This window comes from Rutidosis leptorrhynchoides, chromosome 6 (assembly GCF_046630445.1).
Source record: "Rutidosis leptorrhynchoides isolate AG116_Rl617_1_P2 chromosome 6, CSIRO_AGI_Rlap_v1, whole genome shotgun sequence".
Classification (NCBI taxonomy): Eukaryota; Viridiplantae; Streptophyta; class Magnoliopsida; order Asterales; family Asteraceae; genus Rutidosis; species Rutidosis leptorrhynchoides.
This window is the reverse complement of record NC_092338.1, coordinates 306,543,006-306,568,210: the sequence shown is the minus strand read 5'-3', so window position 1 is coordinate 306,568,210 and position 25,205 is coordinate 306,543,006. Positions and strand designations below refer to the sequence as shown.

Genomic DNA, 25,205 nt, shown 5'->3' with positions numbered 1-25,205 from the left:
AGAAATCAGGCCAACTCTATAAAGCTCGATTCGTTTTGATTTTTGATTCATTTTACTTAACTCTCTCGCACACATACACTTATATTATTATTATTATTATTATTATTATTATTATTATTATTATTATTATTATTATTATTATTATTATTATTATTATTATTAAGATTAAGATTAATATTATTAGTATTATTAATTAGTATTATACATAAAATACTACGACGAGGTTATGAGTGCGTCACTTTTAAAAATGGGATTTCGAGCGGGATAGAGCTAAGGAAACTATGGGTTATAGCTATGGAGGTTATGGGTAATGTTCGTGGGTATTGTTTGCAAATCAAACCTAGTGTTTATCATCTCTGTTACGTCTACGTACTTTCCTACAATATTGAATCACACTATTGATACGTGAGCATTCATATCTTATCTTTTATATATTAATAGTGTATACATGTCTAGTGCTCGAGTATATATGGTTATGCATGCTTTTATGCTAAATTTCGTCGTTAGATAGTATGATGAATCACGAATTAAATACATATATTACTGACAAAAGGTATATGATATGCATGTCGTTGAAAAGCTGGCGAAAAATCAATAACTTTTCATTTAGAAACCGCGTAATTTCGGTGAACGAATTAAAAGTTATGATCAACTGAATTATGATTAACGTTAATTGAAATTGCTTTTGAATCTGCAATTGATATTTAAATAACTTGTTAATAAGATTGATAAAGTGGATTTTTGAATATTACCAGCCGAGTAAATGAATCCTTATATAGGACACGTCTCGTTTTGTTAAACAACTGTCAAAATTGACTTTTTGAAACAACTTTGGATAACATTTGTATGTCGATCTCGAGCATTAGGATTGTGATACACTATGACCTGACCTAGCTTGATAGACATTTATTGACCAACATATGTTCTCTAGGTTGAGATCTACGATTATTTGTTAATTCGAGTTTCGGTCACATTTTGGTGAAAGACTTTATATGCTGCTAAGGTGAGTTTCATTTGCTACCTTTTTAATTACTTTTGCAATCTATATTTTTGCCCTGAGAATACATGCACTTTATTTTAAATGCAATGGATACAAGTACATACTTAATTCTACACTGAGTTTGAACCGAAAATCCCTTAGCTTTGGTAACTAGTAACTGCCGATTATAAGAACTGGTGGGCGCGAGTAATTGTATATGGATCCATAGGGCTTGACATCCCCATCTGTTCCAGGTATAGAAACCCTAGCCTGAACTATAAAACAGACGTATGCTATTTGAGTTTAGTACACGTTGGTTTGCGTGTATTGTACATGTTGGTTGCATGTATGTTAAAACAGGGGTACTTATTATAATGTTAAAGTTTAGCTACCAGGGTGCTCAATCTTGTAGAATATTTTGATAAATGTTTCTGGATGAAACAACTGAAATCTTGTGATCCACCTTTATGTACAGATTATGCAAAACATTAAAACTATGAACTCACCAACCTTTGTGTTGACACTTGTTAGCATGTTTATTCTCAGGTTCCCTAGAAGTCTTCCGCTGTTTGCTTATATGTTAGACAAGATATGTGCATGGAGTCATACATGCTTTATTCGAGAAAATGTTGCATTCACAAATCATCACCATCTATCTTATTTTGACTGCATTGTCAACGGAAGTACTATTGTAAACTATTATTTACGGTGATTGTCTATATGTAGAAATCATTAGATGTCGAAAACCTTTTATTTAAATATTCATTTATGGTGTGCCTTTTCAAAAGAATGCAATGTTTACCAAACATATCATATAGAGGTCAAATACCTCGCAATTAAATCGATGAATGACGTGTTCATCCATATGGATTTGGAGCGATCGTCACAGTTGGTATAAGAGCTATGGAAGCTTACAAACCCTAAATCCCCAAACTACATCATTGGAGATCTAATCGATCAATCCGATTATTAAACGAGTCAATTGCTCGTTCATAAACGTTCGTTAACACAAACCGAATTGTTCTAAGTCACTAAACCATGGTGATTGCTGAAAATCTTCAAAACACCATTAATGATCCACTGTACCTGGAAACGTCTGATCATCCAAGCATGACGCTTACTAGTACTCCGTTCAATGGATATAACTTTTTAGGCTGGAGCCGTACAATAAAAATGGCGTTAGGTGCTAAACTCAAATTAGGGTTTATTGATGGAAGCTTGGAGAGACCTGCTGTTACTCACGAAGATTTTCAGAAATGGACAAGATGTAATTATATGGTAACATTTTGGATCTTGAACTCAATGATAGCTGAGTTGTCTAAATCTTTCTTGTATGCAACTTGTGCAAGTGGACTATGGAAGGAGCTTAATGAAAGATATGGTCAAAGTAATGGACCATTGATCTATCAAATTGAGAGAGATCTGAGCAAAGTCAATCAAGGTAGCTTAATTGTAGCTGCTTATTATAACAAATTAAAGAAGTTTTGGGATGAATTGCAGAGTCTAAATGGTATTCCTACATGTAGTTGTGGTAGAATGAGGGATTGCACATGTGGTATTGTTGAAAAGTTTCTTGAAATTGAAAGTAGGTCAAAATTGATGCAGTTTTTGATGAGGTTAAATGATGAGTTTGAAAATGTAGGTGTCAAATCTTCTCAATGGATCCGTTGCCTACTGTGACGACCCGGAAATTTCCGACTAAATTTAAACTTTATCTTTATATTATTCTGACACGATAAGCAATGTTTGTTAAGTTAAATCTCAAGGATTTTAAACTATGTTTATACATTCATTTAAACCTCGACCAAATTCCAATGATTCACGAACCATTAAATGAACATATATGAATATGTATGTATATGTGTATATGTTATAAATTGAAAATGTCAACAAAGTATTTAAAAGTATAATTCTTTATATGAACGTATTTATTTCAATATGATTATCGACGAAATTAAAAAAATATATTAAATGATTGAATTATCAGAAACATTGAATTATGATTACAAGTCTCTGTTGAGAGGTCCACTATGATTTGAGAAATCTATTCCTCTTAACGATATTCGGAATAATTTGTAAAGCTATTTATAAATAAAAATAAAAAGTGTCATTTACGAAAGTTAGACAAAAGCTAGTGGAGAATTGGTTTCCATAATATTCTATTAATCTATTTTCAAACGTACAAAAACGTTTTCAGTTTTAAAAAAAACTTTATTATTAAACTTTTATAAATATCTAGAATCACTTTTGACAACTCATTACTTAACCAGTATAATAAATATAACGATATTTATATTTTATTTCATTAAATATATATAACGATTTAAATTAATATTATATATATTTATACGTGTATTATACATACATAGTTTTTATACTTTTACTATACTTTAACTTTACCTTTACTTTACTTTTACTTTACTTTAACTTTAATAATTCATACTTTAATAATTCACTTTAATAATTCATACTTTAATAATTCACTTTAATAATTCATACTTTAATAATTCACTTTAATAATTCATACTTTAATAATTCACTTTAATAATTCATACTTTAATAATTCACTTTAATAATTCAAAAATCTATTATAAATAGAATTCAATAGATTTCATTATTTCATAGAAACTTGAAAATATATTTCTCTAAACTCTCTCAATCGATTTACATATATATATATATATATATATATATATATATATATATATATATATATATATATATATATATATATATATATATATTGCTCTGTATTATTTCAAGATATTATTAGTATACATAAAATATTACGACGGAGTGATGTCCAAGTGATTTCACAATAGTTTTTTGAATGAGTCGAAGCTAAGGAAATTATGGGTTATAGCTATGGAAGTGATGGGTATGGTTCATGGGTATGCTCGTGAGGTCAATCTAGTGTTTATCATCTCTGTTGTGTCTACGTACTTTCCTGCAATATTGAATCTCAATATTGATACGTGAGCACTCATAACTTAACTTTTATATATCAATAGTGTATCCCTGACTAGTGCTCGAGTATATAGGATTATGCATGCTTGTACATTCGATATTGTCCTTAGATAGGTTTGTTGAATCCTGAATTAGATACATATGCTACTGAGATAGGGTATATGATATGCATGTCATTGGAAAGCTAGCGAAAAATTAAGAACTTTTCATTTAGATATCGAATGGTTTCGATGAACGGATTTGAAGTTATAGTCAACTGAATTTTAGTATTATTGTTAAAATGATTATTATTACTATCGTCGTTATTATTTTAATAGAAATATCATTGTTATTATAAAATATCATTATTACTATTATGTTAGTATTATCATTTTATCATAATAACATTTTTAGTAAATATAAATATTGTTATTTTTCTATAGAATTATAATTATTATTATTACAAAATAATACAACTTTTACTTATTATTATTATGATCAATATTATTTTATCAAATAAATAGGGGATACAAAGATATTTTTCACCACGCGTAATATAATTACATTAATAATACTTACCAATATAGTTTTAAGATATTAAGTGAACTTTATAAATTTTACTACTTAAGATATATAAAAGTATATTTTATCATATATAAACGTTAATATAAATTTTTATTAATAAATGACTTTTATTATTATAAAATCTAATAAATATATTTAAATATATAAAACGACTATAGTTAAGTTATATAATAAACACGTATAAATTTTAGAAGTCATTTTGGGTCAAGTTGACTTTTGTTGACTTTTGCATATTAGTCTCGAGCATTAGGATTGTGGTACACTATGACTTGACCAAAAATTGTTAGACAAATATTGACCAACATATAAATATATATAATTAATATAGGTTCGTGAATCCGAGGCCAACCTTGCACTTGTTAAATGACGTTATATGTATTTTTACTACGAAATACAGTATGGTGAGTTTCATTTACTCCCTTTTATATATATTTTTGGGACTGAGAATACATGCGCTGTTTTTATAAATGTTTTACGAAATAGGCACAAGTACTAAAACTAATTCTATGTGGGTTTAAACCAGAAATATACCCTTAGCTTGGTAACATTAAACTACTTGTCTATGTACGGTAGGCGCGAATCCTAAAGATAGATCTATTGGGCCTGACAAACCCCATCCTGACTATGGGATGCTTTAGTACTTCGAGGTTATTTTAAACACACCTGATCTGGTGTACTTTAGAGGGTAAAACATGAACGTTAAGGCTTGTTACCGGGTGCCTACAACTTATAGAATAATTTTATACACTTGCGAGTGTACATATATTTATAAACGGAAATCTTGTGGTCTATTAATATATTGAAATGATTGTTATGATAAACCTATGAACTCACCAACCTTTTGGTTGACACTTTAAAGCATGTTTATTCTCAGGTATTAAAGAAATCTTCCGCTGTGCATTAACTCATTTTAAGGATATTACTTGGAGTCATTCATGGCATATTTTGAAAGACGTTGCATTCAAGTCATTGAGTTCATCAAGATTATTATTAAGTCAATTATAGTTGGATGTATTATGAAATTGTGTGCATACCGTCAATTTTTGTTGTAAAGAAAGTTTGTCTTTTAAAAACGAATGCAATGTTTGTAAAATGTATCATATAGAGGTCAAATACCTCGCGATGTAATCAACTATTGTGAATCGTTTATAATGTATATGAACGGGTCCTTTCAGTTGGTATCAGAGCGGTGGTCTTAGCGAACCAGGTCTGCATTAGTGTGTCTAACTGATAGTCGTTAGGATGCATTAGTGAGTCTAGACTTCGACCGTGTCTGCATTTCAAAAGTTTTGCTCATCATTCTTGTCGAAAATTACCTGCTTATCATTCTTAGTCTAGACACATCTTATTGCATTGATTGCATGAATAGTGTATAGACAAAATTCATATCTTAGCGTATCTGCTAATTCATATCTTAGCGTATCTGTTACTGTAAACTTTGCCTGACATATTCCGTAAATTCCTCCGTAATCTACGAAACCTTTTGCTCTATATAATTAGAATACCACCCGATATCCGGAAAATCATTTCATATCCAAAAATTCTTTATTCAATCGTACGAAATGGAATTCGTCATTAGTTCAAGTCCCTCGGATTCCGAAATGGAATCCCACTCAAGTTCCGAAAGCAGTGTGACCGGAATGGATCAACCAATTAGTCATCATCTATTCTGGATGAATTGGGGATGGGTTCGTAGCCTCCTTAATCATTGGAGACAAGAAGAAGGTGATCCCTTCCATCCACCACATTGCCCTCTTGGCGAAGAACCTGAAGCACTTACCGGCGAACCTATCCGAAACACAATTTTCTCTCTTATTTCTAGAGTATCTCGTCACGATTACATACTACACCAAATTCTAGATTTTATTTATCCGCTCGTCCGAACCGACAATCACCCCGGTGTAATAGAAGAAGTCAACGAGCTTCGCACTCGGGTAGTGGCTTTGGAGAATATGGTGCAAAGGTTACAAACACCAGCATCAGCATCAGCAGCATAAACAGTACCACCATCAGCAACACCAACAGTACCATTACCACCACCAACAACAACCGCATCGCAAACCTCAACTTCACAATCTGTCCCATGAGCATCGACGTCATACGCCCTGTAGATACTAAGGAATACCACAACGATGAAGTATTGATTCATAACTTCATTGGGAAAACATTCTACGACGATTATGTAATTTCTAAAGTTTAGAAATTATCTATCCTAGCCTTAACCATAAATCAAGTGAGTTTAATTTAATATTAACTCATTAAATCTATATTACATCTGAAGAAATATACACATATATTTCTATAAAGACTGTAATAAAATTCTTTTGTACAAAATATTAATTGTGACATTTTTTTTAACGGGTAGGCAATACCCGAGAGATATATAAATTCACAATTAATATGTTACATTCTTCGAATCTGATTCAGCAAATCATCCATTATACTCCCTACTTTCACAACAATATACATTCTTTTATAGAAATCAAAACAACCATACTCATTCAAAAATCTAATTACATATTCTGATTTTGAAATCGCCGAATTCAATTCAAGTTATAAACGATATCATCACTCTTAGATTCTTACATCTTTCAAAGCTATACTTTAACTTCAAAACTGTGTTAGAACATCGTATGTATATTAACGATTATAATCTGTGTTCAAGCCCTTCGAAATACCTGAAGACACTTCAAATAATGAACAATCAAGATGATGATCCAACCACATGTTATCCACAGTTACGTACCTGAAAAACTCTTGAAACCAAAGTCATAATTTAACATGTATCCATGTCAGACCTTTTGGCATTTACTAGCTAAAATAACTTTTCAATCCCTTCTAAAAATAGACGATTTTGTCACAGCTCCAGCAAACCAACTTCAATTGTTCATTCGAATAAGCCTTATTATAATGATTACCACTTCATCATTATTACCGGGGAACCTTTCATATCTCGCCACATTAGCAGTAAACTTATTAACAACTTCATTGATTTTTGACTTTCCGAAAAATCTTTATATTTATCAAAATCCCATCATTTACTCATCTGCATCTTGTAACGAGAATTGCCATATGAATCATCAGAAATTAGCAATCAGTATTTTGAAATCTCGCAGCATGTCTACGCCAACAATTATATGTGTCTATCTTCTGGACTTATATACTTTGAATGTGAAGTTTCTGAAAAACACCCTAAACTGCGAACTAGTTCTCGAAATACTGATGAAGCATCAAAAACTGTAAACGATCTTAACAGTAAAAAGTTTGATGACAAAGAATAGTAAGGTAGAAAAGCTGAGAAAAAGAGAAGGTTTGGAACTGGAAAATGGATTGAACAGACTATGAAGGAGGCTGTGGACAAATCACAAAGACTAAATCTACCTTCAAAGAATCCAAATGATTCAGTGCCTGCTAAAGTCATTAACGAATACCTTACTCTTTATTCTAAACCTTTACTGACAAATCTTCATCATCATCCATCAATATTAGAAATTCTAAGATATTATCATATCTTTCATTATAAATATCCGCGATATTTCTGAAGATATTTTCACAACTAATCTTATCTGAAGTCATTTATCTCTTTGCGCTATCAGTGTTACATCATATAAGAAACTATTAGTTTCTATATTCTATAAACTTTCGAGTTTAAATTATGAATGTTTTGAAGTAGTGTTGGGAACTGAAGCATGAGTTAGTATAATATAATGACACTTGATCAACGTGATTATATTACAGTAAGTCATGCTGAGTTTCTAATGGGACATGACGATTCACAGACCATGCCGTCATCATGTTCCATGTTACAGGACTCTTGTATTCTATTTAATCTCTAAAAATATCAAGAATATATTTTCTTGATGGGTCTTTTCAGGGTATTCTGGTAAATTAACAAATCAAGATCGTGCCATTACCATTTCCTTCTTGGAACATTAACTATGTTCATTCTGAAATTCATATCTGCGAATACTGGACCATTACAAACGTTGCTTAATCGCAAGAAGAAGAAACGAAAGGACAAAACTCCAAAATAGAAATTGGAGTATAAATAGCAGCAAATAGAAGGGAGCATTAACTGTGGATGTCAATGATTATAGAAGACAAAAGCAGGGGCTTTGAAATATAAGGGAAGATATAAAACCCAACAACCACCCAAAAATTATAAACCGTATATATCGATGCATATAGCAATATAAAGACACGGAAGAACTAAAAACACTATAAAACCAAGAGTATAGTAGAAGTAAATAGACTCTTCCGGAGGCAGATGAAAAAGAAGAACGACAGATATGAAAGTGAGGAGTATATCGAGAATCAGTACTGGATGAAGCATATTGACAAATACTTTAAAATATGAGTTGAGGGAGAAAGAATAGAAGGTGTGATTGGTAAGGAAACGAAGGAGGTGGATTTATAGTGAAATACCCGACAGAGAAATCAAGATGGATTATCGTATTAATTCGAAGAGAATCATAATCTCCTTAATCACCGAAGCATCAAATCCAACATAGATTACAAAGATTTTCTTTAAATTCGGAGATCAATTGTGATGACGTCAAAAGATATGACGAATCACTATAATCTTATTTCCTTCATTTACGATAACTTCCCTCATACGCTTTGAGTAATCGAATTATTTTATCCATACTTCTTAGATATGATAAAACTTCATAATCGTCATAATAACATTCTCATTGTTACCCATAACGACCTCTATCAAATTTCGGGGACGAAATTTCTTTAACGGGTAGGTACTGTGACTACCCGGAAATTTCCGACTAAATTTAAACTTTATCTTTATATTATTCTGACACGATAAGCAATGTTTGTTAAGTTAAATCTCAAGGATTTTAAACTATGTTTATACATTCATTTAAACCTCGACCAAATTCCAATGATTCACGAACCATTAAATGAACATATATGAATATGTATGTATATGTGTATATGTTATAAATTGAAAATGGCAACAAAGTATTTAAAAGTATAATGCTTTATATGAACGTATTTGTTTCAATATGATTATCGACGAAATTAAAAAAAATATATTAAATGATTGAATTATCAGAAACATTGAATTATGATTACAAGTCTCTGTTGAGAGGTCCACTATGATTTGAGAAATCTATTCCTCTTAACGATATTCGGAATAATTTGTAAAGCTATTTATAAATAAAAATAAAAAGTGTCATTTTCGAAAGTTAGACAAAAGCTAGGGAGAATTGGTTTCCATAACATTCTATTAATCTATTTTCAAACGTACAAAAATGTTTTCAGTTTAAAAAAACTTTATTATTAAACTTTTATAAATATCTAGAATCACTTTTGACAACTCATTACTTAACCAGTATAATAAATATAACGATATTTATATTTTATTTCATTAAATATATATAACGATTTAAATTAATATTATATATATTTATACGCGTATTATACATACATAGTTTTTATACTTTTACTATACTTTAACTTTACCTTTACTTTACTTTTACTTTACTTTAACTTTAATAATTCATACTTTAATAATTCACTTTAATAATTCATACTTTAATAATGCACTTTAATAATTCATACTTTAATAATTCACTTTAATAATTCATACTTTAATAATTCACTTTAATAATTCAAAAATCTATTATAAATAGAATTCAATAGGTTTCATTATTTCATAGAAACTTGAAAATATATTTCTCTAAACTCTCTCAATCGATTTACACACACACACACACACACATATATATATATATATATATATATATATATATATATATATATATATATATATATATATATATATATATTTGCTCTGTATTATTTCAAGATATTATTAGTATACATAAAATATTACGACGGAGTGATGTCCAAGTGATTTCACAATAGTTTTTTGAATGAGTCGAAGCTAAGGAAATTATGGGTTATAGCTATGGAAGTGATGGGTATGGTTCATGGGTATGCTCGTGAGGTCAATCTAGTGTTTATCATCTCTGTTGCATCTACGTACTTTCCTGCAATATTGAATCTCAATATTGATACGTGAGCACTCATAACTTAACTTTTATATATCAATAGTGTATCCCTGACTAGTGCTCGAGTATATAGGATTATGCATGCTTGTACATTCGATATTGTCCTTAGATAGGTTTGTTGAATCCTGAATTAGATACATATGCTACTGAGATAGGGTATATGATATGCATGTCATTGGAAAGCTAACGAAAAATTAAGAACTTTTCATTTAGATATCGAATGGTTTCGATGAACGGATTTGAAGTTATAGTCAACTGAATTTTAGTATTATTGTTAAAATGATTATTATTACTATCGTCGTTATTATTTTAATAGAAATATCATTGTTATTATAAAATATCATTATTACTATTATGTTAGTATTATCATTTTATCATAATAACATTTTTAGTAAATATAAATATTGTTATTTTTTTATAGAATAATAATAATTATTATTACAAAATAATACAACTTTTACTTATTATTATTATGATCAATATTATTTTATCAAATAAATAGGGGATACAAAGATATTTTTCACCACGCGCAATATAATTACATTAATAATACTTACCACTATAGTTTTAAGATATTAAGTGAACTTTATAAATTTTACTACTTAAGATATATAAAAGTATATTTTATCATATATAAACGTTAATATAAATTTTTATTAATAAATGACTTTTATTATTATAAAATCTAATAAATATATTTAAATATATAAAACGACTATAGTTAAGTTATATAATAAACACGTATAAATTTTAGAAGTCATTTTGGGTCAAGTTGACTTTTGCATATTAGTCTCGAGCATTAGGATTGTGGTACACTATGACTTGACCAAAAATTGTTAGACAAATATTGACCAACATATAAATATATATAATTAATATAGGTTCGTGAATCCGAGGCCAACCTTGCACTTGTTAAATGACGTTTATATGTATTTTTACTACGAAATACAGTATGGTGAGTTTCATTTGCTCCCTTTTATATATATTTTTGGGACTGAGAATACATGCGCTGTTTTTATAAATGTTTTACGAAATAGGCACAAGTACTAAAACTAATTCTATGTGGGTTTAAACCAGAAATATACCCTTAGCTTGGTAACATTAAACTACTTGTCTATGTACGGTAGGCGCGAATCCTAAAGATAGATCTATTGGGCCTGACAAACCCCATCCTGACTATGGGATGCTTTAGTACTTTGAGGTTATTTTAAATACACCTGATCTGGTGTACTTCAGAGGGTAAAACATGAACGTTAAGGCTTGTTACCGGGTGCCTACAACTTATAGAATAATTTTATACACTTGCGAGTGTACATATATTTATAAACGGAAATCTTGTGGTCTATTAATATATTGAAATGATTGTTATGATAAACCTATGAACTCACCAACCTTTTGGTTGACACTTTAAAGCATGTTTATTCTCAGGTATTAAAGAAATCTTCCGCTGTTCATTAACTCATTTTAAGGATATTACTTGGAGTCATTCATGGCATATTTTGAAAGACGTTGCATTAAAGTCATTGAGTTCATCAAGATTATTATTAAGTCAATTATAGTTGGATGTATTATGAAATGGTGTGCATACCGTCAATTTTTGTTGTAAAGAAAGTTTGTCTTTTAAAAACGAATGCAATGTTTGTAAAATGTATCATATAGAGGTCAAATACCTCGCGATGTAATCAACTATTGTGAATCGTTTATAATGTATATGAACGGGTCCTTTCACCTACCATCAACAAAGCCTATTACATTGTGCAACAAGTTGAGAAACAAAAACAAGTTACTCAACATGAACCTAACCCTACTGCATTCTTTGCTAATCAAAACAAGAGCACTGGTTACAAAAAGTTTTACAGAGATAACAAAGAAGATAAGAAATGTACCTTTTGTAACATTGAAAGACACACTTTTGATGGCTGCTTTGAAAGAATTGGATATCCAGATTGGTTTAAAGGAAAGAAAGGAAAGAAGCAACCAAAATTGGCTGCATAGGTCACTGCAGATATGGATTCTTATCTGTACAAGGATATACCATTTCATATGTAAAACGAGAATGAAATCACCAATGAAAGGGTGGATTTGTATAAAAAATTGGTCAATGCTATTCGCCAAGAAATGATGAAGATGTTCAAAGGAAAAGGGCAATCTAACATGGCTGGCACTTCACAAACTTATGCAGGTAAATCTTATCATGATGCAGTTAAGGTTTTAACAGATAAACATGAGAGATTTGATTATAAAAGAGATTGGGTAGTTGATACTGGTGCTTCTGATCATATGTCACATTATATTCACCTATTTCAGACTATTGGAGTTTTGACTAGACCCGTGAAAGTAAAATTGCCAGATGGAAATAGCAAATGGGTCACAAAGTAGGAAGCATACAAATCACACCCAATTTAAAACTCACAGAAGTGTTTTACATTCCTAATTTTCACATAAAGCTACTATCTGTTGGCAAACTTCTTAAACATAGATTTCTCATTGCCATTTTCTTTACTTCCTGTTTCATTTTCCAGGAACCTTCACTTAAGCAGGTGATTGCTACAGGGGAAGCGTACCAAAAACTTTACATCTGCAAATCCACAGCTGCTGTTTCAAAATCTTATGTTGATTTGATATCTTTTGTCAATACTGTTGTTGTCAATAAGTCTTTAGATATTCCTGTTGAAACTTTTCATTTCAGATTAGGACATACTTCAGTGTCTAAACTCATTCATGTCAAAGATTATTGTAAGAAAAATCTTGTTTATCTTTTTCGTGGCACATGTCATCTTGCTAAATCTCATAGATTGCCATTTCCTATTAGTGAAAATAGGGCCATTACACATTTTCAATTGATTCATGATGACTTGTGGGGGCCATATAAAGTGGCAGCTTTGAATGGTGCACATTATTTCTTTACCATAGTTGATGACTACAGTAGGTGTACTTGGACATATTTGTCACACACAAAAGATATTATTCATGATATTCTATCAAATTTTTTCAACTACACCCAAACTCATTACAAAACTCAGCCCAAATACATTAGGTCTGATAATGGTACAGAAATAGTGAATAAGACATGTATAAACTTTTTCAAAGACAAAGGAATCATACATAAACAGTCAATGGTTTAAACTCCATAGCAAAATGGCAGGGTCGAGAGAAAGCATAGACATTTGCTTGATACTGCAAGGGCTATAAAATTACATGCAAATTTACCAAGTAACTTCTGGGATAATTTCATTTTAAGTTCAACTTATTTGATCAACAAAATGCCTATAAAGGTTTTTGGGTGGAAAACACCTTATGAAATCCTGCATAAAAAGCCACCTACTTATGATCATCTCAGGGTCATTGGTTGTCTTTGTTATGCTAATGTTCCTAAAACCTATCAAGACAAGTTTGAAGCAAGGGGTGTAAAATGTGTGTTGATAGGATATCCACCTGACCAAAAAGGTTACAAGTTGTATGCCTTAGATACTAAGGAGGTTATTTGCAGCAGAGATGTTGTTTTCAAGGAAAATGAATTTCCTTTCAAACAATCTTTTGAACAAGTTCAAAGTAAGCAAAATGATTTGCCTTTGCCTAATTTTGTTGAAGACAATGATATTACATAACAAGAATCTGTTGATATAGCAGTTAACATTGGTCAACTTAGTGGTCAACCTACTAATCAAACAACTGCAAATACAGAACCACTTAGAAGATCAAGTAGATCACATGTGCCACCAACTTGGTTGAAAGATTTTGTTCAACTTGCAAGCAAAGCTAATGGAGTTTTCACAAAACTACCACTTCATCCATTGTTTCAAGAACAAGACTTCTCAGATTATCCACAAGATTATGTAATTTCTTTGTTCAATGTGTTAACTGCAACAACAGAACCTTCTTCATATTCTGAAGCAATTCTTCATCCAGGATGGGAAGAAGCTATGACCAAAGAATTGAAAGCTTTAGAAGATAATGAAACATGGGAATTAACTAGTCTTCCATCAACTCATAAGGCTATTTCTTCAAAATGGGTGTACAAAACTAAATATAAACAAGATGGCACCGTTTAAAGGTTAAAGGCAAGGTTGGTGGTTAGAGGTTTTAATCAAAAGGAAGGGATTGGCTATAAGAATACTTTTTCACCAGTGGCAAAAGCTGTAGTGACCCGAACTTTTCTATGTTTATTTATATTAAATAAAATTGATATTTACATGATTAAGTGTTTCCAAAATGTTAAGCAATCAAACTTGTTAAGACTTGATTAATTGAAATAGGTTTCATATAAACAATTGACCACCCAAGTTGACCGGTGATTTACGAACGTTAAAACTTGTAAAAACTATATGATGACATATATATGGATATATATATATATATATATATATATATATATATATATATATATATATATATATATATATATATATATATATATATATATATATATATATAGTTAACATGATATTATGATAAGTAAACATATCATTAAGTATATTAACAATGAACTACATATGTAAAAACAAGACTACTAACTTAAGGATTTCGAAACGAGACATATATGTAACGATTATCGTTGTAACAATATTTAACTGCATATACATCATATTAAGATATATTAATACATCATATTATCATGATAATGTAATAATTTAACATCTCTTTAGATATAATAAACAATGGGTTAACAACATTTAACAAGATCATTAACCTAATGGTTTCAAAACAACATTTACATGTAACGACTAACGATGACTTAACGACTCATTTAAAATGTATATACATGTAGTGTTTTAATATGTTATCATACACTTTTGAAAAACTTTAAGACACTTATCAAAATACTTCTACTTAACAAAAATGCTTACAATTACATCCTCGTTCAGTTTCATCAACAATTCTACTCGTATGCACCCGTACTCGTACTCGTACAACACACAGCTTTTAGATGTATGTACTATTGGTATATACACTCCAATGATCAGCTCTTAGCAGCCCATGTTAGTCACCTAACATATGTGGGAAACATCATTTGGCAACTAGCATGAAATATCTCATAAAATTACAAAAATATTAGTAATCATTCATGACTTATTTACATGTAAACAAAATTACACATCCTTTATATCTACTCCATATACCAATGACCAAAAACACCTACAAACACTTTCATTCTTCAATTTTCTTCATCTAATTGATCTCTCTCAAGTTCTATCTTCAAGTTCTAAGTGTTCTTCATAAATTCTATAAGTTCTAGTTTCATAAAATCAAGAATACTTCCAAGTTTGCTAGCTTACTTCCAATCTTGTAAAGTGATCATCCAACCTCAAGAAATATTTCTTATTTATAGTAAGATATCTTTCTAATACAAGGTAATACTCATATTTAAACTTTGATTCAATTTCTATAACTATAACAATCTTATTTCGAGTGGAAATCTTACTTGAACTTGTTTTCGTGTCATGATTCTGCTTCAAGAACTTTCAAGCCATCCAAGGATCCTCTGAAGCTAGATCTATTTTTCTCATTTTCAGTAGCTTTATCCACAAAAATTGAGGTAGTAATGATGTTCATAACATCATTCGATTCATATATATAAAACTACCTTATTCGAAGGTTTAAACTTGAAATCACTAGAACATAGTTTAGTTAATTTTAAACTTGTTCGCAAACAAAAGTTAATCCTTCTAACTTGATTTTTAAAATCAACTAAACACATGTTCTATATCTATATGATATGCTAACTTAATGATTTAAAACCTGAAAACACGAAAAACACCGTAAAACCGGACATACGCCGTCGTAGTAACACCGCGGGCTGTTTTGGGTTTGATAATTAAAAACTATGATAAACTTTGATTTAAAAGTTGTTCTTCTGGGAAAATGATTTTTCTTATGAACATGAAACTATATCCAAAAATCATGGTTAAACTCAAAGTGGAAGTATGTTTTTCAAAATGGTCATCAAGACGTCGTTCTTTCGACTGGAATGACTACCTCTTACAAAAAAAACTTGTAACTTATATTTCAGACTATAAACCTATACATTTTCTGTTTAGATTCATAAATTAGAGTTCAATATGAAACCATAGTAATTTGATTCACTCAAAACGGATTTAAAACGTAGAAGTTATGGGTAAAACAAGATTGGATATTTTTTGATTGTTGTAGCTACGGGAAATATTGTAACAATTCTATACAAATCATATCCTAGCTAACTTGTATTGTATTATACATGTATTCTAATATATTATGTAATCTTGAGATACCATAGACACGTATGCAAATGTTTTGACATATCATATCGACCCATCTATATATATTATTTAGAACAACCATAGACACTCTATATGCAGTAATGTTGGAGTTAGCTATACAAGGTTGAGGTTGATTACAAAATATATATACTTTAAGTTGTGATCTATCCTGAGACGTGTATACACTGGGTCGTGGATTGGGTCAAGATAATATATATCAATTTATTTCTGTACATCTAACTATGGACAACTAGTTGTAGGTTACTAACGAGGACATCTGACTTAATAAACTTAAAACATTAAAACGTATTAAAAATGTTGTAAATATATTTTGAACATACTTTGATATATATGTACATATTTGTTATAGGTTCGTGAATCGACCAGTGGGCAAGTCTTACTTCCCGACGAAGTAAAAATCTGTGAAAGTGAGTTATAGTCTCACTTTTAAAATCTAATATTTTTGGGATGAGAATACATGCAGCTTTATAAATGTTTTACAAAATAGACACAAGTACATGAAACTACTTTCTATGGTTGAATGATCGAAGCCGAATATGCCTCTTTTTGCTTGGTAGCCTAAGAATTAGGGAACATCATTAATTTTGAGAATTAGTGCACGCTTAATTGACGCGAATCCTAAAGATAGATCTATTGGGCCTAACGAACCCCATCCAAAGTACCGGATGCTTTAGTACTTCGAGTTTTATATCAAGTCCGATGGATGTCCCGGAATGATGGGGATATTCTTATATGCATCATGTTAATGTCGGTTACCAGGTGTTCACCATATGAATGATTTTTATCTCTATGTATGGGATGTATATTGAAATATGTAATCTTGTGGTCTATTATTACGATTTGATAAATATATAGGTTAAACCTATAACTCACCAACATTTTTGTTGACGTTTAAAGCATGTTTATTCTCAGGTGATTATTAAGAGCTTCCGATGTTGCATGCTAATATATGGACAAGATTTGGAGTCAGTATGCTTGTATTATATTGTTTAAAACTGTATTCAAAATTTACTTTGTTGTAACATATTAATATTGTAAACCAATATGTATTGGTAGTGTGTAAGTGTGATATTTTTTAGATTATCATTTCTGATAATCTAGGTGGTGTCCTTTTAACCTTGTCAATAAAATAAAGGTTATGGTTTGTTTTAAAAACGAATGCAGTCTTTGAAAAACGTCTCATATAGAGGTCAAAACCTCGCAAAGAAATCAATTAATATGGAATGTTTATAATAAATATGAACGAGCCCGCTTCCATACAGAAGGCAAGTCGAATGGCTCATAAACTCATAAATCAGATTGAGGGGAGAATTAAAGAACAGGCGGCCGAAGAAGCCAACATGAAACAACTCAAGAGGAAGTGGGAGGAAAACAGTGACAAGAGTCACCAGTACAACAATTACAACCACAATCGCAACAACTATCCCAATAACCGCAACATAAATCGCAACAACAACAATCGCAATCCTAACAACAACAACTACAACAAACGTCCCAATAACAACAATTACAATAATCGTCCCAACAACAATAACAACCGCAACAACAACAATAATCAGAAACAGCAATGCCAAAGGTGTGAAGAGAATCACCCGGGGTTCTGCATAATATTTTGCAACAGGTGTAAAAGAAATGGTCATAGCGCGACAAAGTGTGAGGTCTACGGACCAATGTATAACAGAACTAAAGGAAAAAATAATGCCGGAACGAGTAATGTCAGAACAAGTAGTGTCGGAGCAAGTACTGCCAACGTAGTCTGTTATAAATGTGGAAAACCGGGTCACATTATTAAAAATTGCCCGAATCAGGGAAATACTAATGGGCAGAGCCGCGGAAGAGTTTTCAATATTAATACAGCAGAAGCGCAGGAAGACCCGGAGCTTGTTACGGGTACGTTTCTCATTGAAAATAAATCTGCTTATGTTTTATTTGATTCGGGTGCGGATAGAAGCTATATGAGTAGAGATTTTTGTGCTAAAATAAGTTGCTCACCGACGCCCTTGGATAATAAATTTTTACTCGAATTAGCAAATGATAAATTAATTACAGCAGATAATATATGTCGGAATCGAGAAATTAAACTGGTTAGCGAAACATTTAAAATTGATTTAATACCAGTCGAGTTAGGGAGTTTTGATGTGATAATCGGTATGGACTGGTTGAAAGAAGTGAAAGTAGAGATCGTTTGTTACAAAAATGCAATTCGCATTATTCGAGAAAAAGGAAAACCCTTAATGGTGTACGGAGAAAAGAGTAACGCGAAGTTAAATCTTATTAGTAACCTGAAGGCACAAAAACTAATAAGAAAAGGTTGCTATGCTGTGTTAGCACACATCGAGAAAGTCAATTCCGAAGAAAAGAACATCAATGATGTTCCCGTCACAAAAGAATTTCCCGATGTATTTCCGAAAGAATTACCTGGACTACCTCTACACCGATCCATTGAATTTCAAATAGATCTTGTACCGGGAGCTGCACCAATAGCTCGTGCTCCATACAGACTCGCACCTAGCGAAATGAAGGAACTTCAGAGCCAATTACAAGAACTTTTAGAGCGTGGTTTCATTCGACCAAACACATCACCGTGGGGAGCTCCTGTTTTGTTTGTCAAGAAGAAGGATGGTACATTTAGGTTATGTATCGACTACCGAGAGTTGAACAAACTTACCATCAAGAACCGCTATCCACTACCGAGAATCGATGACTTATTTGATCAACTACAAGGCTCGTAAGTTTATTCGAAGATCAATTTACGTTCTGGGTATCATCAAATGCGGGTGAAGGAGGATGATATTCCGAAAACTGCTTTCAGGACGCGTTACGGTCATTACAAGTTTATGGTTATGCCGTTTGGGTTGACTAAGGCACCAGCTGTGTTCATGGACCTCATGAACTGAGTGTGTAGGCCATATCTTGACAAGTTTGTCATTTTTTTCATCGATGACATACTTATTTACTCAAAGAATGATCAAGAGCACGAAGAACATTTGAGAAAAGTGCTAGAGTTGTTGAGGAAAGAAAAACTGTACGCTAAATTTTCAAAGTGTGCATTTTGGCTGGAAGAAGTTCAATTCCTCGGTCACATAGTGAACAAAGAAGGTATTCAAGTGGATCCGACAAATATTGAAACCGTTGAAAAGTGGGAAACCCCGAAAACACTGAAGCACATACGCCAATTTTTAGCGCTGGCTGGTTATTACAGGAGATTCATCCAAGATTTTTCCAAAATAGCAAAACCCTTGACTGCATTAACGCATAAAGGGGAGAAATTTGAATGGAAGGATGAACAAGAGAAATCATTTCAATTGTTGAAGAAAAAGTTAACTACGGTACCTATATTGTCATTACCTGAAGGGAATGATGATTTTGTGATATATTGTGACGCCTCAAAGCAAGGTCTCGGTTGTGTATTAATGCAACGAACGAAGGTAATTGCTTATGCCTCCAGACAATTGAAGATTCACGTGCAAAATTATACGACGCATGATTTGGAATTAGGCGCGGTTGTTTTTGCATTAAAGACTTGGAGGCACTACTTATATGGGGTCAAAAGTATTATATATATCCACCACAAAAGTCTTCAACACATATTTAATCAGAAACAACTGAACATGAGGCAGCGTAGGTGGATTGAATTGTTGAATGATTACGACTTTGAGATTCGTTACCACCCGGGGAAGGCAAATGTGGTAGCCGACGCCTTGAGCAGAAAGGACAGAGAACCCATTCGAGTAAAATCTATGAATATAATGATTCACAATAACCTTACTACTTAAATAAAGGAGGCACAACAAGGAGTTTTAAAAGAGGGAAATTTAAAGAATGAAATACCCAAAGGATCGGAGAAGCATCTTAATATTCGGGAAGACGGAACCCGGTATAGGGCTAAAAGAATTTGGGTACCAAAATTTGGAGATATGAGAGAAATGGTACTTAGAGAAGCGCATAAAACCAGATACTCAATACATCCTGGAACGGGGAAGATGTACAAGGATCTCAAGAAACATTTTTGGTGGCCAGGTATGAAAGCCGACATTGCTAAATACGTAGGGGAATGTTTGACGTATTCTAAGGTCAAAGCGGAGCATCAGAAACCATCAGGTCTACTTCAATAACCCGAAATCCCGGAATGGAAATGGGAAAACATTACCATGGATTTCATCACTAAATTGCCAAGGACTACAAGTGGTTTTGATACTATTTGGGTAATAGTCGATCGTCTTACCAAATCAGTACACTTTCTGCCAATGAGAGAAGATGATAAAATGGAGAAGTTGGCACGATTATATTTGAAGGAAGTTGTCTCCAGACATGGAATACCAAACTCTATTATCTGTGATAGGGATGGCAGATTTGTTTCAAGATTCTGGCAGACATTACAGCAAGCATTAGGAACTCGTCTAGACATGAGTACTGCCTATCATCCACAAACTGATGGGCAGAGTGAAAGGATGATACAAACGCTTGAAGACATGCTACGAGCATGTGTTATTGATTTCGGAAACAGTTGGGATCGGCACCTTCCGTTAGTAGAATTTTCCTACAATAACAGCTACCATTCAAGCATTGAGATGGCGCCGTTTAAAGCACTTTATGGTAGAAAGTGTAGGTCTCCAATTTGTTGGAGTGAAGTGGGGGATAGACAGATTACGGGTCCGAAGATAATACAAGAAACTACGGAGAAGATCATCCAAATTCAACAACGGTTGAAAACCGCCCAAAGTCGACAAAAGAGCTACGCTGACATTAAAAGAAAAGATATAGAATTTGAAATTGTAGAGATGGTCATGCTTAAAGTTGCACCTTGGAAGAGCGTTGTTCGATTTGGTAAACGAGGAAAATTAAATCTAAGGTATATTGGACCATTCAAGATTATTGATCGTGTCGGACCAGTAGTTTACCGACTTGAGTTACCTCAACAACTCGCGGCTGTACATAACACTTTCCACGTCTCGAATTTGAAGAAATGCTTTGCTAAAGAAGATCTCACCATTCCGTTAGACGAAATCCAAATCAACGAAAAACTTCAATTCATCGAAGAACCTGTCGAAATAATGGATCGTGAGGTTAAAAGATTTAAGCAAAACAAGAGACCAATTGTTAAGGTTCGATGGAATGCTCGTAGAGGACCCGAGTTCACCTACGAACGAGAAGATCAGATGAAGAAGAAATACCCGCACTTATTTCCAGAAGATACGTCAACACCTCCAACTGCTTAAAATTTCGGGACAAAATTTATTTAACGGGTAGGTACTGTAGTGACCCGAACTTTTCCATGTTTATTTATATTAAATGAAATTGATATTTACATGATTAAGTGTTTCCAACATGTTAATCAATCAAACTTGTTAAGACTTGATTAATTGAAATAGGTTTCATATAAACAATTGACCACCCAAGTTGACCGGTGATTCACGAACGTTAAAACTTGTAAAAACTATATGATGACATATATATGGATATATATATATATAGTTAACATGATATTATGATAAGTAAACATATCATTAAGTATACTAACAATGAACTACATATGTAAAAACAAGACTACTAACTTAAGGATTTCGAAACGAGACATATATGTAACGATTATCGTTGTAACAATATCTAACTGTATATATATCATAATAAGATATATTAATACATCATATTATCATGATAATGTAATAATTTAACATCTCTTTAGATATAATAAACAATGGGTTAACAACATTTAACAAGATCGTTAACCTAAAGGTTTCAAAACAACATTTACATGTAACGACTAACGATGACTTAACGACTCAGTTAAAATGTATATACATGTAGTGTTTTAATATGTAATCATACACTTTTGAAAGACTTTAAGACACTTATCGAAATACTTCTATTTAACAAAAATGCTTAAACTTACATCCTCGTTCAGTTTCATTAACAATTCTACTCGTATGCACCCGTACTCGTACTCGTACAATACACAACTTTTAGATGTATGTACTATTAGTATATACACTCCAATGATCAGCTCTTAGCAGCCCATGTGAGTCACCTAACATATGATATCTCATAAAATTACAAAAATATTAGTAATCATTCATGACTTATTTACATGTAAATAAAATTACACATCCTTTATATCTAATCCATATACCAATGACCAAAAACACCTACAATCACTTTCATTCTTCAATTCTCTTCATCTAATTGATCTCTCTCAAGTTCTATCTTCAAGTTCTAAGTGTTCTTCATAAATTCTATAAGTTCTAGTTTCATAAAATCAAGAATACTTCCAAGTTTGCTAGCTTACTTCCAATCTTGTAAAGTGATCATCCAACCTCAAGAAATCTTTCTTATTTATAGTAATATATCTTTCTAATACAAGGTAATACTCATATTCAAACTTTGATTCAATTTCTATAACTATAACAATCTTATTTCGAGTGGAAATCTTACTTGAACTTGTTTTCGTGTCATGATTCTGCTTCAAGAACTTTCAAGCCATCCAAGGATCCTTTGAAGCTAGATCTATTTTTCTTATTTCCAGTAGGTTTATCCATAAAACTTGAGGTAGTAATGATGTTCATAACATCATTCGATTCATATATATAAAACTACCTTATTCGAAGGTTTAAACTTGAAATCACTAGAACATAGTTTAGTTAATTCTAAACTTGTTCGCAAACAAAAGTTAATCCTTTTAACTTGACTTTTAAAATCAATTAAACACATATTCTATATCTATATTATATGCTAACTTAATGATTTAAAACCCGGAAACACGAAAAACACCGTAAAATCGAACATACGCCGTCGTAGTAATACCGCGGGCTGTTTTGGGTTTGATAATTAAAAACTATGATAAACTTTGATTTAAAAGTTGTTCTTCTGGGAAAATGATTTTCTTATGAACATGAAATTATATCCAAAAATCATGGTTAAACTGAAAGTGGAAGTATGTTTTTCAAAATGGTCATCAAGACATCGTTCTTTCGACTGAAATGACTACCTCTTAAAAAAATGACTTGTAACTTATATTTCTGATTATAAACCTATACTTTTTCTGTTTAGATTTATAAAATAGAGTTTAATATGAAACCATAACAATTTGATTCACTCAAAACAGATTTAAAACGAAGAAGTTATGGGTAAAACAATATTGGATATTTTTTGATTGTTGTAGCTACGGGAAATATTGTAACAATTCTATACAAATCATATCCTAGCTAACTTATATTGTATTATACATGTATTCTAATATATTATGTAATCTTGGGATACCATAGACACGTATGCAAATGTTTTAACTTATCATATCGACCCATCTATATATATTATTTGGAACAACCATAGACACTCTATATGCAGTAATGTTGGAGTTAGCTATACAAGGTTGAGGTTGATTCCAAAAATATATATACTTTGAGTTGTGATCTAGCTTGAGACGTGTATACACTGGGTCGTGGATTGGGTCAAGATAATATATATCAATTTATTTCTGTACATCTAACTATGGACAACTAGTTGTAGGTCACTAATGAGGACAACTGACTTAATAAACTTAAAACATTAAAACGTATTAAAAATATTGTAAATATATTTTGAACATACTTTGATATATATGTACATATTTGTTATAGGTTCGTGAATCGACCAGTGGCCAAGTCTTACTTCCCGACGAAGTAAAAATCTGTGAAAGTGAGTTATAGTCTCACTTTTAAAATCTAATATTTTTAGGATGAGAATACATGCAGCTTTATAAATGTTTTACAAAATAGACACAAGTACATGAAACTACTTTCTATGGTTGAATGATCGAAGCCGAATATGCCCCTTTTTGCTTGGTAGCCTAAGAATTAGGGAACATCACTAATTTTGAGAATTTGTGCACGCCTAATTGACGCGAATCCTAAAGATAGATCTATTGGGCCTAACGAACCCCATCCAAAGTACCGAATGCTTTAGTACTTCGAGTTTTATATCATGTTCGATGGATGTCCCGGAATGATGGGTATATTCTTATATGCATCTTGTTAATGTCGGTTAGCAGGTGTTCACCATATGAATGATTTTATCTCTATGTATGGGATGCATATTGAAATATGAAATCTTGTGGTCTATTATTACGATTTGATAAATATATAGGTTAAACCTATAACTCACCAACATTTTTGTTGACGTTTAAAGCATGTTTATTCTCAGGTGATTATTAAGAGCTTCCGCTATTGCATGCTAATATATGGACAAGATTTGGAGTCAGCATGCTTGTATTATATTGTTTAAAACTGCATTCGAAATTTACTTTGTTGTAACATATTAATATTGTAAACCAATATGTATTGGTAGTGTGTAAGTGTGATATTTTCTAGATTATCATTTTTGATAATTTGAAATAAAGGTTATGGTTTATTTTAAAAACGAATGCAGTCTTTG

General features: G+C 31.6%; 1 protein-coding gene across 1 annotated transcript; it reads left to right on the top strand.

Annotated features, from left to right (window-relative positions):
• Positions 1–2,017: 2,017 nt before the first annotated feature.
• Positions 2,018–12,534, top strand: LOC139854620 (uncharacterized). Its single transcript, XM_071843916.1, has 2 exons — positions 2,018–2,564; positions 12,284–12,534. Exons 1-2 carry the CDS (start codon positions 2,018–2,020, stop codon positions 12,532–12,534), a joined length of 798 nt encoding a protein of 265 aa, XP_071700017.1.
• Positions 12,535–25,205: the final 12,671 nt, after the last annotated feature.

Coding starts and splice junctions, on each gene's coding strand:
- LOC139854620 (XM_071843916.1), top strand. CDS start 2,018: ATGGTGATTGCTGAAAATCTTCAAAACACCATTAATGATCCACTGTAC. Junction 2,565..12,283: donor AAAGTTTCTTGAAATTGAAA/GTAGGTCAAAAT, acceptor CCATCAACAAAG/CCTATTACATTGTGCAACAA.